The sequence below is a fragment of the Thermobia domestica genome, chromosome 2, assembly GCF_964235325.1.
Source record: "Thermobia domestica chromosome 2, izTheDome1.hap1.1, whole genome shotgun sequence".
Classification (NCBI taxonomy): domain Eukaryota; kingdom Metazoa; phylum Arthropoda; class Insecta; order Zygentoma; family Lepismatidae; genus Thermobia; species Thermobia domestica.
The window spans coordinates 330226117-330241449 of record NC_137455.1 but is presented as its reverse complement, the minus strand read 5'-3'; the positions used below and the strand labels follow the sequence as shown (position 1 = coordinate 330241449).

The 15333-nt window shown below is 34.5% G+C and overlaps 1 protein-coding gene across 2 annotated transcripts in view; it reads right to left on the bottom strand.

Annotated features, from left to right (window-relative positions):
• Positions 1-14281, bottom strand: part of Vps13 (vacuolar protein sorting 13C) — a 426449-nt gene extending 412168 nt beyond the window's left edge. For both annotated transcript variants that reach the window (XM_081749100.1, XM_081749101.1), the window contains exon 1: positions 14059-14281. In XM_081749100.1, coding sequence (XP_081605226.1) covers positions 14059-14158 — 100 coding nt within the window. In that variant the 5' untranslated portion in view covers positions 14159-14281. The remainder of the gene's footprint in view (positions 1-14058) is intronic.
• Positions 14282-15333: the final 1052 nt, after the last annotated feature.

The following is a 15333-nucleotide window of genomic DNA, read 5'->3' as shown; positions in this document are numbered from 1 at the left end:
ATCCGCTTTTCCACTGAAAAGTATCGATAATTCAACAAGGAAAATATTATACTATGATAATTTAATTGAAATTCATAGTAATTTTACCCGATAATTTAATTGAAGTTCATAGTAATTTTACCCATGACAAACACTTTACCATTTTATATCGTAAAAGTCAGATCCAACGTTATTGTAACAGAGCGGTGCTTGAGCGATTGACCGTAAAAATTCAAACTCCGATTAGTTAGACTTTCACAACCTGCTTTTATTTCAAATGTAAACTCTTTAGTAGGTAGGGAAGAGGCCGTGGATCATGTGACAGAGCTGACGATGTGTTTTGGTGGGTCAGTGGGTCGTGGGTTGTTTTCATTGACCTACGCCATCTCTGGTCGGTTAACTGGTTTGGGTTCGGTTTAAGCTTGAAACAGAATGTGTCTGTATATGTCAGAACAAGAACCGTAATTTGGTTCAGGTTTGTTTGAAAATAGACACTATACTGCCACTTTTCAGAATATCCGCATATATTTTGGAAAAGTTCCACACGATATGTGATGGTTTCCTTTTAGGTTAAGGTACTATGAGTCTGCTGTTCCACTTTTGAATGGAATTACGATTTCCAATGTTTTCTCTCTCTCTCTCTCTCTCTCTCTCGCTATGTATATATATTTGGTCTAGGAATTAATTCGTGCGGTTGGTACGCACACATTGAAGCTGTAGTACAAACACAAAATACATAAATACCTTAAGAAAAATATTGTCCATCGCTAGCCACCACTTTCGCTCATCTGTCAGGCAATGTACGGATTCCGTGGCGAAAGAAGTCCTCATCCTTGGAAGCGATCCAGTCAGAGACCCATGTTTCGATATCTTCTGAAGAAGTAAACCGCTGTCCAATCAAATCGTTGTTCATGCAATCGAACAAGTAGTAGTCCGAAGGAGCAACGTCTGGTGAATACGGCGGGTGGGGTAAAACTTCCCATCCGACATTTTCTAAATAGGTTTTGACCGGTTTTGCGACATGTGGGCGAGCGTTATCATGTTGAACAATAAGTTTATCATGTCTGTTCTCCCATTCTGGTCGTGTTCTGGCCAGAGCTTGCTTCAAACGCATTAATTGTCGTCGATAACGTTCTCCATTCATAGTTTCACCCGGTTGCAGCAGCTCATAGTACACCACACCTTTCATATCCCACCATATGCACAGCATAACCTTTGCACAGTGAATATCTCGTTTTGGTTGTGATGGACCTGGTTCACCTCGTTTCACCCAGGCCTTTTTTCGTTTAGGGCTCTCGTAATGGATCCACTTCTCATCACCCGTAATAATTCGATGCAGAAACCCCTTTCTGCTCTGTCGTTGAAGCAGCAATTCGCAAATGGTTTTTCGTCTTTCAACGTCTCTGTCTTTCAATTCATGTGGAACCCAATGTGACATCTTTTGAATCATTCCCATGGCTTTCAAGCGTTTGGAGACTGTTGTTTGATCAACGCCTAATGCTGCTGCAAGTTGTTCCTGCGTTTGACACGAATCCTGCTCGAGCAATGCTGTCAATTCTTCGTCTTGAAATTTTTTTGGCTGTCCAGCTCGCTCTTGGTCTGCCAAGCCGAAATCACCACTTCTAAACCGTGCAAACCACTTCTGACACGTTCGCTCAGCTACAGCATGGTCACCATACACTTCCACCAAAATACGATGACTTTCAGTCGCACTTTTCTGCATGTTAAAGTAATGCAGCAGGACACCCCGCAAAAACACTTTATCAGGCACAAATTGCGCCATGTTCACTTAACTACAAACTGGTGTTGTTGACGCTTTAATCCACTGCCCTATACTACGAACGATACGCGATGACAGGGGTTTGCAACACATGTGTGGATACACGGAACTGTGGGACGTTCCGTTCGTTGCGCCATCTCTTGTCCACCCGCACGAATTAATTCCTAGACCAAATATATATATTGTGAAAAAACGTTAATGAGCAACAGAAAATACAACTGCTTTTCGGTTCGGATTGGCTTGGGTTAACAGCTTGAAAATGTAATCTTTACGTTTATATGTCCCACGATTATGCCTGTTAGGTTGAGGAAGGCTATGATTAAACCAAGAGAATTATGATAGATGAATTGCTGGAATGAGAAAATGTGAGTGTCCCGAGAAAACCCACGAGCACGATGTTGTCCGCCTCAAGCTTACTTGCATTGGGAACGAACCAAGTACCCCACACATCAGATAGTCTAGTAGGCGGGGGTCTCAGTTTCGATTCACGGTGGAAGAGCCTTTGAAATATTAAATGTCCTCGATGTATCTGTGTTCGTGTCCGTCTCGTTCAAGGTTACTGGAAATAACTGTAAGTTGAGAATAACCGAATATAATAGAGATAAGTTACGAAGATACTTTCGGTGAATCAGAAAAGAGTGGTCTGTGGTACCAGGTTCCAGTTAATGATTCGAATTTATTGCATTCCTGCTTCTCAAAAAAAAAAAAAAAAAAAAAAAAAGAAAAGAAAGAAAAAAGAAAAAAGAAGAAAAAAAGAAAAAATAATAATAATAATAATTTTATGAATCCTAGACAGGTAAAACTACTTTATTACACTCTGATAATCTGGAGTGTACTTAAATAATTCAGTTATCTCCATAGTTACAAATTCTTAGTATAAAATAAATATACTATTATTCATTATCCTTATTGTTATGCGCAACGGTTATCAATTCAGAAACAAAATAGAAAAAAAATATTTACCTTTTAATCCAGGAACTTGCAGTAATGGCATTCTGACAAGAAATCTTATAAATATATCGTTCTTAAGCCCATGTTTAGCCATCCTATAGCATACTATCTTATTCAAACCTTTTTTTCTTGTGCCAATGAATAAGTGATTTAAATGTCAATAGTACGTTTATTTCTCTTTCATTAACGGCAACAAACATCAACAGAAGATAAAAGAAAGAAAAAATCTATTCCAGACTCTTGTTATTAATTTCAAGAGGAAGATTATAATTTAGACAATAAGCAGTTACATTTACATTCTAATTATTGTTATTCTCCGACGCCCGCTATCTATATATATATATATTTTTTAAATTGTATTTCATTGTATATAAACTATTACAATAAATTATCGCTATTCAACATACTTATATTCATTTGCGTAGTTATTTGCAAACCAGAGTAGTTAGTTTTTGGTCTGTCTAGGCATAGTTTTCATCTAAATATTTTCGTGCATTATGAACATACAGATTACATTCATAGTAGTTCCTACAACTGTTCACGGTAGTGCCAACTCAAAAATCTTATCATTAAATCTCCCTTATTTGTCATGTGGTCAGCATAGTCAACAAATTCATACTATCATTATTATATTTTAGTATTCAAATTCAGAATTATCGTTACAATTATACCACATGCGTTTTCGCAATATATAACAAAGATTCCCAATCTCTATAATTTCACATGAATTGGGTAATAGCACATTTATTTCAATTATTCATATTACTAATAGCCTAACCTATCTAACCTAACCTAACCGATACACATCATTGACACATTTACAATACACAAAATAGAATTATAGCATGCTTTTTAAATATTCCCCGTGAACAATAGGAACATTAAGTCATTAAATTGTTACCTAGACTGAACCTAAAGTAGCAAATGAGACTTTTGCCGTTATCCTTGATAAGGTTTACTTGTCATTATAATTAGCAGCATTCGAAGGAAAGTTTAATCATCGAATATAACTGCCATAATAATTTAATTCACGAATTTCTGAATTAACTGTGGCTAACGGGACTACTCAGTAACGTAATTAATTTCAAGAATAATAAGATGGATGGCTATGTTCAGAGGACATTGATGTATTGTCATAGATATGTTAGCAATAAGTTCGTACCACCTCCATAGGCCTACCTAGATTTGTGTGCAGACAGAACGAGTTTAGTTGCTCATCTTAAAGAACTTAAAATCCTCCTGTAATGTCAATATTATTATAGAAAAGTTTTTCTAAATAGGAATGTTCCCTTTTTCACTCAAATTAACGGATTAATATCAAAATGGCTACTTATAATCTTCAAGAAGTTCCCGTGGAGAATAATTATTTAAATTTTAGTTTTTAACGCTTGATTGGCAAGTACCCAGCTTTCCAAAAGATCCTAAGGTTGTCCTGATCTTAATTTTAACAATGTTTACGGCCAAATTGTCCCTTTTAAGGAGATAGTTTTTAAATTCTGGGTACTGCCCTACCTAAACAACTTACATCATCTCTACTTTCTTTTCACTGCACCGGACATCATAGCGCCCCCTGGGACTATTATTATTATTATATATTTCAATATATTCACTTTATCATTAATTTTCGTATTATTTCATTTTTTAAATTCCTATTTTAATCTTAGAAACCCAAATTTACTAATATTACGTATGCACATTATAAATTTTATATTGAATTACTAAACTTCCTTACTTCTAAATCCCAATTATGGCAGACAGGTATGTATGTAATTATTGTTTATTGATTCTCGGTTATCATTATTATTATTAAGACAACAATTTAACCCTAATAATCATATCAGAAAGGCCGTAAGCTCTGTTTGAAACGAAATTTCTACTTTTTATAGAAAACAATGCTATAGAAATAAACCAACCTGTCATATAAGACATATATATGTAAGCCTAGAACAGCAACATGATTATTTATTCTGTTCTTTAACATATTTATTGGTAACATACTCATCCTTTACATGTCCAGTCGGCATCATCACTCTCCTCTGAACCACGATTAACTTTAATAAGTGATTTATTGCCTGAGAAGCAAGCCTAAATACCGGTAAAAATACACTCATGCGTAGTGCACAATGTCAATGGAAATAATGTCAAAACGCTGGCGCAGGTTAGGAATAAGCAGACCACTACGCTTCCTCTCAAAATGAACTGTAAGATACCCAATGCAGAGTATCTACGTGTTTATGTTTATAAAAACACGGGAAAATTACAATGGTACAGTTCACTGAAGAGCGGACTGTAACAAAACTACTTTTAAGGCCACTTTCTCCTTTATGTTCTTGCGTGTTTGTAACTTTTTTTTTTTTATTTATTTAAATTTGAACTCTCTGGTCATTAGTATTTTATCATGACTGAAATCACTGTTTCATCGTTAATAAAATATTGGAATCGTAAACGTTTGCTATTTGCTACATACAGGCATGTTTCTTGACTCTTATTTGAAAGAGCAGCATTAGGGTATTGGCCTGAGCATTTGTTTCGTAATTTAGGGGTCCGTGGTTCGATTCCCGCCGAGGAAATTAACAAAAATATTTTATAATTCACAATGTTGATAATAATTCACAATGTTGATGAGTATAATATCATGAAGAATAGTCTATTTCTCTCGTTCTTACAAGTTAAGAGTTGAAATGACTTCCTTCACAGGGGAAATACTGGCAGCATGACGTCACAGTCTACAATCTCCATTCGTACTCTCTGAAACCTTAGCGTGTTTAGCAAACAATTCATGATTACATAACGTATGAGTCATAAATATGTGTGAAACGTTATTGTTTCATTGTGGAATTGTTTCTACGTTCTTCCACTCTTACTAGAAATAATAATATTATTTTCGTTCGCCATTTCCAACACGTTTCATATATCTGTTCAACCAAAATGTGTAAATAGGAACTATTCTTTTTTATAATTGTATGTACACTCACTCATGTCCAAAATGATTGTCGCATATCCATAATCGTCTTTTTGTAAGAATATAATTTCATAATGATTTTGCAGGGTACTTTAAATTCTGATACTATGTGTATAATCCGGAAATGTATATTTGTGGTAAATTTCATACGAAATGAATTATAAATACGAAAATTAAAATGAGTAAAACAAAATTTTGCTAAATGCACAAGAAAGTTTTCTTTTCGTTTTATTGTTCTTATTTACTGCTCTTTTGACAAGAAATTTGTCACATACTTGTCTTTGCCAATTGTACACATAGTAACATTATAAGAAATACCGGTCGAATTCGTTATCAAATTATATTCCTACAACAACATATTTATAGACATGCGACAATAATTTTGGACATGAGTGTATATATTGTTAAAATATTAATATAACGCATACATAATCCAGAGTCTTTTACCCAAAGAAAGGGCGTTACTAGGTATTGTGATGAAGAGAAATCCTACTTAGTTTCTGTTAAGGCAACCAAAGGTTCGATTTTCATATTGTCCAGGTGCTGACACCTTTTTCCCCTTCTTTTCCTTCCAAAGTATTTCTTATAAATCAATTCATCCTTATAGAGGGTCCAAATAATTTCATTTTTCTTAACTTCAGTATGCTTATTTGCATTTTAATAGGACGTAATATTGACGTCTCAAATATTCAGTAATAATAATGTCGAAAGTATTCTACTGTATGTTTTAAGGAAAATAACTGTAGTAAAAGTAACTGAATATCACTTAACAGTAAGACATGTAATATACTAATTTTTAGGATATGCAGAGGTAATTATAATACCTTTGCTACAAAAATAATTCAATGAGCTCTGAAACACAAAATAGCCTATAAGATTCAGTCTACAGAGCAATTGTTACTTAAAGAATGGACATACACTATTTCGAGAATCGAGAGAAGACGAAGAATGGTTACGATACTTTTTGTCCCGTCTCGATTCTCATTTCCAAAGCGAGACGATAATTTGAGTTAACCTTGTCCGGTCTCAAATGTAAATTTTAATTCTCACGTTATTTCGTTTGCTTTAGAAACGAGATGAGAAATTCCTCTTATCGTAGGTAACGTTAAACAAAACCGAAATATTCTTGCCAAATGTCACATTTCTGCCTGTAATGGTATGACCTGAGCGATAATTAGCTCCTAGCTTTTAATTTTCTACGAGATAATTATTATTAGTTTATTATTATTCCTGAAGATTTGACAGTTCAAATATTGAAACATCCGAGTATTATATATTTGAATATAATAAAACGTGTGTCATCGCCAGAAAACTTCTAAAGTAAGTAAGAAAAGAAGTAAGAAAAAAATACCTCCTAGACGGAGATTCGATCCAAGAAACTCCAGTTTACTGGTCGAGCGTCTTGACTACTGAACCACGTACGCGGTAAATGATTCGTCTTTAGTGTGGTTACGTTAGGTTTCTTTGCCTCCGCTTGGAAAGTTGTATGTTACTTTTCGTCATTTCAAAACGTTTTTCGTATTTCTTTTATCATGATATAAGTCAATTATCTTCGGCACAGTTTATATTAATAACTTGAGTTGTTCTTAAACCTTTTGTTTAGAAGTTTGTTTCTTCTCCACACGAAACTACAGATATGACAGATTTAATTCTCATACTCTGCCCTTGTTTCAAAGTAGTCGCCATTACCTGGTCAAAGATTTGTCCGCCACGATACATTAATAACTAATGCGACAAATTATCTATACATATAATAATGAAGGTGACTATATTTGTAACTTAACAACTTTTGAACCACAAAACTGATCTCGATAAAAAAAATTTCAACATAGATGAGATTCAGGCCTGTGATGGATTTTACTATTTCACTTTTAAGGTACAACCTGGAGGAAGTGCGGATATACAGGGTGTTTCAAAACAACAAAAGGTTTGGGAAGTGATTCCTGACACCAAGTTAAGACAAAAAATATAGACCAACCTGGGTGCACAAATGCTTCCTTCCGGAGTTATAGAAGTAGTTTGTGAGTACTTCAAATTATATGACCGTAGCCAAACTCCCTCTGCAAAAATTGTTGCGTGAGTACCTTAGGATTCTGAAATATGAATCTTTGGATAGGGCACATATTAATTCCTAAGTGAAGTCTTGACTCGACTACGGTAGGTACCATAGTATTGGAGCTATGGACCTTTAAAGTTCATTTTTAAATGCTTTCAGCAGCCTATAACTTCGAAAGGAAGTATTTGTGCACCCAGGTTGGTCTATAGTTTTTGCCTCATCTTGGTGTCAGGAATCAGAATCACCTCCCAAACGTTGTCGGTGTTGTTTTGAAACATCCTGTATATTGAAAATTATCGATCTTACAAGGAGACTTACGAAGTGTCACTCACCGATTTGAATCAAACTTTGCACACTTGTAGAACATCGAAAAATAATCGACACGTATTTTTTGGTTTCGGCAATAGCGAAGATTTAAGGATGGAAACCACCCTTTGAAAGGTAGGGATGGTCTCTAAGCATAGTCCAAAAACAATCATTAAATTTAGAAGAAAACATACTGCCAGGGCGGGAAGGGGTTTAGGACAGCTTATTCAGAGTCTGATCTCAAAATTACAAAATTCAAAATGGTGGATCCAATATAGGATTACAATTACAAAATGTCTTTTGGTTTAAAATTCTCCTCAGTTAGCCAAGAACAATTATAGTTGGCAGAGATTACTACGAGGAGGTTGCAGACCAATTTGAAACCTTTTTCTGTACTTATTTTAATGGTATGCTTGATTAAAGTGAGTCTCTACACCTCTCACTATAGCGTTTACAGGGACACAAACAGTAGAAAGTGTGGCACAGTCAATAAATGTAGAACTCATACAGCCTTTAATTTCTGAAAATGGTGTTGTTATCATCGTTGTTAATTATTTTGCAGGAAAAGAATGGAACATTTGATCTTATAGTCCAAATTAATCTCTTTTAATCTGAAAATGTCCTTGTGAAAGCATCAGATTCGGGAAAATTAACATCAGGACTTGTGAGATTATGGTTTCAAGAGGTTTTTCTCCTAATGTCTAATGTAAAGTTCATTTTGTTATTAGATTAGTGGAGTGGTCACAATTCACCAACTTTTCAAATTATTTTACGAACAAAAGATAGAAATCATTCTGCACTAACAACTGGTAGGATTCAGCCTCTTGATGTGTTCGTCTTTACGCCGTGGAAAAACTTCTTGACACATTTTACTGAAATTGTCCTCTATAACTATAACATAAACTTGCATCTCCGTAATAACATAATTTAGATCCAAATCACTGATTCATAATCAGTTTTCTTCTCCCAGATTTGCAAATCTTATTAGATATGCGTGATTCAAAAATAGTTATTTGGAAGAAGATTATGCAGCATTTTACGATTTGTCACAGTTATTGCTGTAATAAGATGAGCTTGGTGTAAACTGTTTATATATCACACATTTGTTTTTAATGAAATATCATTACTGTGAAACGTTTCCTCAATAAATTCATAATTATAACAATTGAGGATATATGAAGTTCTGATATAGTGAGAGGCGAGGGACTTACTATACATAAGCACCCCAAATAGGGAGAGGCGCAGAGACTCACTTGAATCAAGCATTCCGTTAAAATAAAGGAGTTTCAAACCGGTCTGCAATCTCTGCCAACTATAATTATTCTTGGTTAACTGCAGAGAATTTCAAACCAAAAAACATTTTGTAATTGTAATCACTATATTAGATCCGCCATTTTGAGTTTTGTAATTTTGACGTCAGATTCTAAATCAGCTGTCCTAAACCCCCCTGGCAGTATGTTTTCTTCTAAATTTAATGATTGTTTTAGGTCTATCTTAGAGAGCCCCTAAAGTTCAAAGGGTGGTTTCTACCCTTAAATCTTCACCATTGCCGAAAAAAAAAAAAAAAAAAAAAAGGTGTCGATTATCTTTCGATGTTCTACAAGTGTGCAAAGTTTCATTCAGATAGGTGACTGACACTTCCGTAAGTCTCCTTGTTAGTGTGGAACCCATAGTTTTCGGGGTTGCTGAGATAAACAGTGCCATTTCCGATGAAACTTAAATTCAAATTCAGCACTGCAATTAGGGGAAGATATATATATATATATCTACAGGATGACTGGTAATTCGACGCATTCCTTGCAAGGGGATATTTTACAACTACACCTGGAACATATTAACCTTATATGAACCGGGGGTCGCAAAACAATAGAGTCTGAGTAAGTTGCACATGTGTGATTTCTTTTAAATTTGTCGGCTAACGAGAGGCGCGGGAGAAAATTTTACCCTTACTCAATTCCACATACCGTAGAGCAATAAATGTTACGTGTGTAATCCTGCAGATCTATCTAGGTAATGGGGCAACGTACAGTTCGTAACTCTGCACCGTTGTTGTGTTACCGGTCCGAATCTGGGTAAGGTGTAGTGGTCCAAAATCCATTACTGCAACTCAGAAAGCAGAGTGGCAACGTCGCAGAAATACTTGTTCCTAGGAAATGACTACATGGCGGGGCAAACGGGTTAATCAGGTCTACGGATCGTATAAACCAAACACAATGGTTATCGGGAGGATATTGTTTACCTGAAAAATTCAAGCACTAATTATAGGTTAAATTCAATCTTAACTCTTTTTTTTTAGCCGACCAACGAATTTGTGGATTCATAAATATAAATGTTCAAATCTAAATTATGGCATTATATTATTGCAATGAGCATGAACGTGATTTACTATTAAAAGTTAGCGTGATGCACTAATGTTAGTCTTTTATAAATAGCATTATTATTATTGTTTCTTGTTTATGCCCTTCATGTGACTTAGAATCAATCTTACATAAACCACTATATCAGACCTGATTGAATATGATTTTGAAAATTCTTATAAATAGATAAAATAAACAATTGGAACTTGACACTTCAAGACTTTAAAACATGTCCTCGTTTTCATTATCCTCACTTTCTGAGACGATTGATCTATCTCGATGACAACATGATCCTTGTCTTCATCAAATACATTTTGCAAGACACGATGACTTTGTTCAATGTCCTAGGAAAACTATTATTGTTATTATTATTATTATTTGACAGGCCATCTGTCTATAAAGACAATTTAAAACTTTTTTTCTTTAAAAAAGAAATGATTAAAAAGCATTCAACTAAGTACCTAGATCCTCATATTTATTAATGTGTGCAGGTTAAGATCAGAGTAATAAAGCTATCATTATTAATTTCCTGTGTATAGTATCCTAATTTGTGGCTTGTCCAGTTTTTATTTTCCAATAATGTGCGAATCACATTAGAAAGAAACTGCCTGTCTAACTATATCTTGAAGTTAGAAATAACGTACTTACGAGCAGAGCAGACAAACAGGCATATCTTTATAAAGCCTATTACTAATATTATTATTATTAGCAATAATAATAGGACTAATAATAACTAAATTTCTGGTGCAACAGCCCTTAGAAGGTCTGGACTTATCGCACTCATTCCTGTGCGGTGATGTGTTGTCAGCAGATCGGCTACCCTCGCCATTAATACTTGCTTTCTGGACTATAATTCGCTACTTTTTTTTCTTTCAAGTAGCTTTCAATTGTCCTCACGACGCTGGGTGGACGCCGCAGCGCCAACACCGTCTGGTGAGTACGAATAGTCACACCTATCTTTCCTTTCACCAGACCCAGGACTGCTTGACTTCGCTGATCTCATGGGAAGTGATATTCCAGTATGGCTAGGACGTTGGTAATAAAATAATAAATGCTTACTGTAATAGTGAAAAAATTAGCTAGGAAATATACTAAACTGACTCCCTGGAGCTACGGTCCATGAGGGGCAGTGCCTACCCAATGTCGCAATACAACAAGAATCAGCTACGCACTAAAAATATTCAAAATAGCAAGATCTCGCTTTTTAAACTGTGTTGCTATTCCTTTATGCAGTGCCCGAAGTGGAAGATTTAAGAAAGTATACCCCGCATACTCTCCCTCTTCTATTTAGAACATTGCCTGTACGTCATTTATGAAAAAAAAAAAAAAAAAAATAATAATAATAATAATAATAATAATAATAATAATAATAATAATAATAATAATAATAATGCAAAGGCTTGGTTCGGGAGTAAAATTTAAAGAAGATTTGCTCTATTTGATACAATTTACATACTTCCCGACATAATAAACATCAAAGTAATTTGTGTTTTAAGCTGTACAAAGTAGAATAAAATAGCTTTCTTATATTGTCACATGACGTGGGCTGACTGCAAAGCCTAGCTACCGAAATACACGTTCTTCAATCACGCTGTAAAAGCTACAGATGCCAGACGGAACAAACGCTGTACGATGCTACTATGATACCTGTAATGGGGTTAGCCATACTGAGAGCTTTATACAGTTCTACCTGAGTTGGAGTGGCAACGCCGAAATCTAGTTACAATGAAGGATTTATGGCAGGGACAAGTAAACCCTTAGATCCTGACCTTCGAGGAAAAAATTTGTTATGTTTTGTCGCGTACTATACCTCTGTACCAGAACGAAGGAAAACTAGATTGTAAGCAAACCAGAGGGACGTAATTATCTAGCTTTAACCTTTTGGACGTAGACTTTCTCGAACTTTTGGGAGACTCTGTATATAGTTTCGGTGTAATGTCTTAATTTAACAAATTGTATATATTTATATCAAAATCTTAAAATCAGGAATTAGGACGAAAACAATTTTATACCGTGTAAAAATAGCTATTTTACCTATGGTAATTTAGATGATTTTGCTCTTCACAATAATTTTATTTTAAAAATTCGATATTTTGTTAATAATTATGTCAAATATTTTATATAGAAGTTGTCCAAAAAATAGCAATGTTGACGTTTCAATGGTACGTTTTACGTCAGTAACTATAATTTACGGCCAACTCATGTACTGGCAGGCCTATGTACCACATTCGAATTGTATTATGGGGGTCTCCGGTTTTCAGAATTGGTGCCTAAGTCAGCAGGAAATTTTTTCGAGCCCTTTTAGATCTAAAAAATATAAAAATGTCGAGAAGTAGCATGCTTTACCAATATTCAAGTGCACTATAAATTAAAAGGGCACCGCGCTATTATAGTACTGTAAACTTTACGTAAGAAATGCATCACTTTATTTGAGAAAAGCAGTTTATAAGTGATAAAATATGTAAAGCGTATCTGTTACCTAAGTACTAAAGGTTGCATAAGTTTAGGCAGGTAATATGAAACACAGAAGGCATGCAGTTAGGAACTGAAAACAATGATAGTAACCGAAAATAGGGGTTAACTTCCAAAGTTGGGCGTCCGTTTCCAGCAAAATTTTTAAAATTTACAGGGAAGATATGGATAACGTTTGTGCTTGATAGTATATCCGAAAATAGTGACTAAAATGCAAAACATCCCTGACGTGCTCTTATAAAATATCAGCGAAATATGTAAAGTTTTTCTCTGACATCCTCGTTTACGCGTATACCCACCGACGCTGACACATTTTCCCTACGGACGTACCCTCGTGCGGGTCCATCTGTTCAGCCACCACACTGACGCAGTTAAATACCAGCAATTGTTCTTTTCACTGGCAACCTAGCATATGAAGGTTTGTGTTGTTTCCACTGTAGTTTTTATGGCATATATTTAGTCACTATATTTATATCCATAAAGTTAAGCCCTCCTAAACTGAATGTGCACCCCCAAATGCAATTACTGTAATGTAACGTACTTACGGAACACTGTAAAGTAATAAAAGTCTACTTCGTAATGACATGTTCATATTTAATAAACTGAACTGAACACTATGTTGTATTGAAATAGTGCAGCACGAATTAAGATTTCATATATAAAAGTCAATTATTCTCATGTAAAAGTATGTAATTCTAAAAATATTTTACAATACTGAAATTAAAGTAGAGAATAAAAAAATTGGGATGAAGAAACTCTCATGAATGAAAACCAACAGAAAATGTAAACCGGTAGGACATCAGGTCAAGAATCTACAAACTAACCCTTCCCCGGTAAAAACAAAACGTACGGCAAACCTACCGGATCGATGGCACTTTACCATAAGGATAGAAAAAATAAAATAAATAGGGCTCTTATACTCCAAGTGTTGTGCTAGATTTGTATCTAATAATGAATACAGTTTGCTTCATTTAATATTAGACTGAAAAATGTTCAGCAGATCAACTAAATGTGAAACTATTTATACTTGCACTACTCTAGAACAATCAAAAATACAGCCACAGAAACGATACTTTATAATATTTAAAAAAGAAAATATGCGCTTAAAAAACAATATCCACATCTTAATCCAAAGTAATTTGAACTTTCTTTCACATGAAAATAACTAACTGTAGCATAACAGTTAATCACGCACCTCCCCATATTCCAATTTTTAACTGCGAACTGTCCAAATTCTCAACGTAATCACCAAGAAATCTATTCAGTAAGTCCACTACTACTGATTCGAACACCATCTTTCTGCTGTCAATGCGATTATTTCTAAAACATGAATAGTTTTTGGATGATTACAATGCATCTATACACAACTCACGCCCCTCACTGCAGACTACAAAACATCCGCATCCGCCATGTTTAAAGCGCTTTTGCAGACAGCACAGGTATATTCAAAGTTGCCAGTTTTAAAAGAAAATTATCACAACAATTATAAGTTTATTGAATGATCACATAAATAAAAGCTTTACTAAATCCGATCCTCTATGAAACTTAATTTTCATTGAAATAAGAAAATAAGAACTTGTTTCCTATTGACTTTGACCTTCATTAATACATTACAATTAACATTTGTGATTTTTTAAAAATAGTTTCTTTTTCGATGTAAGAAATGTAAGTAGCTACATCAATTAAAGCCTTGCTGCTTTGATAATAAACAGATTGAACGCGATATTTTTTTTTTAAAATACATTATTTATATCGAGTAGATAAGAATGCAGATGCATATTACACGAAAAATAAAAGTTTTAGTTTAACATATTCATATAACTTTTACGTTATATATATATATATATATATATATATATATATATATATATATATATATATGCTATTTAGTGTTTTCTTATTTATTAATTCACAATAATTATTATTAGCCTGTCAACACTGCTGTAGTGTAAATTATGTCAAGTGTAACTGTCACATGACGCTATCGTTTCAACCACTAAAATAGTGGTGACGAAATTTAAGTGGCGTAGGCTGAGTTGAGAGTAAATGAAAGATAAGCAGCCACTATAGCAACAATATAATACGTATAATATGTGAAGCACTTCAAAACAACTACTTGTTTAGAGTAGTTTAGGTAACTCGGGTCAGAGTTATTGTTTCGGAGTGCAGGATTATGAGTTCAAAAGGTGGTGGATGTACGCAGTTTGCACGTGTTATACAGGGCCGGATATAGGCATGGGCCCGGGACCAGGGCGGCAAATTTTGAGGGGCGGCAATTTCTTTTAAAAATATTTATAAAATCATAAAGCTACTGAAAATACATATTTCACCGCATATCCTCAATAAAATAAGCTAAAGTTATTTTTTAAAAATGGTCTGACTACGATAATATTGTAATAGATTAATCGCAGCACTAGTTATTGTTGTGGCTTGATCATTTGTCGGTGGATCTAGGCGGCAGTAGGCAGCT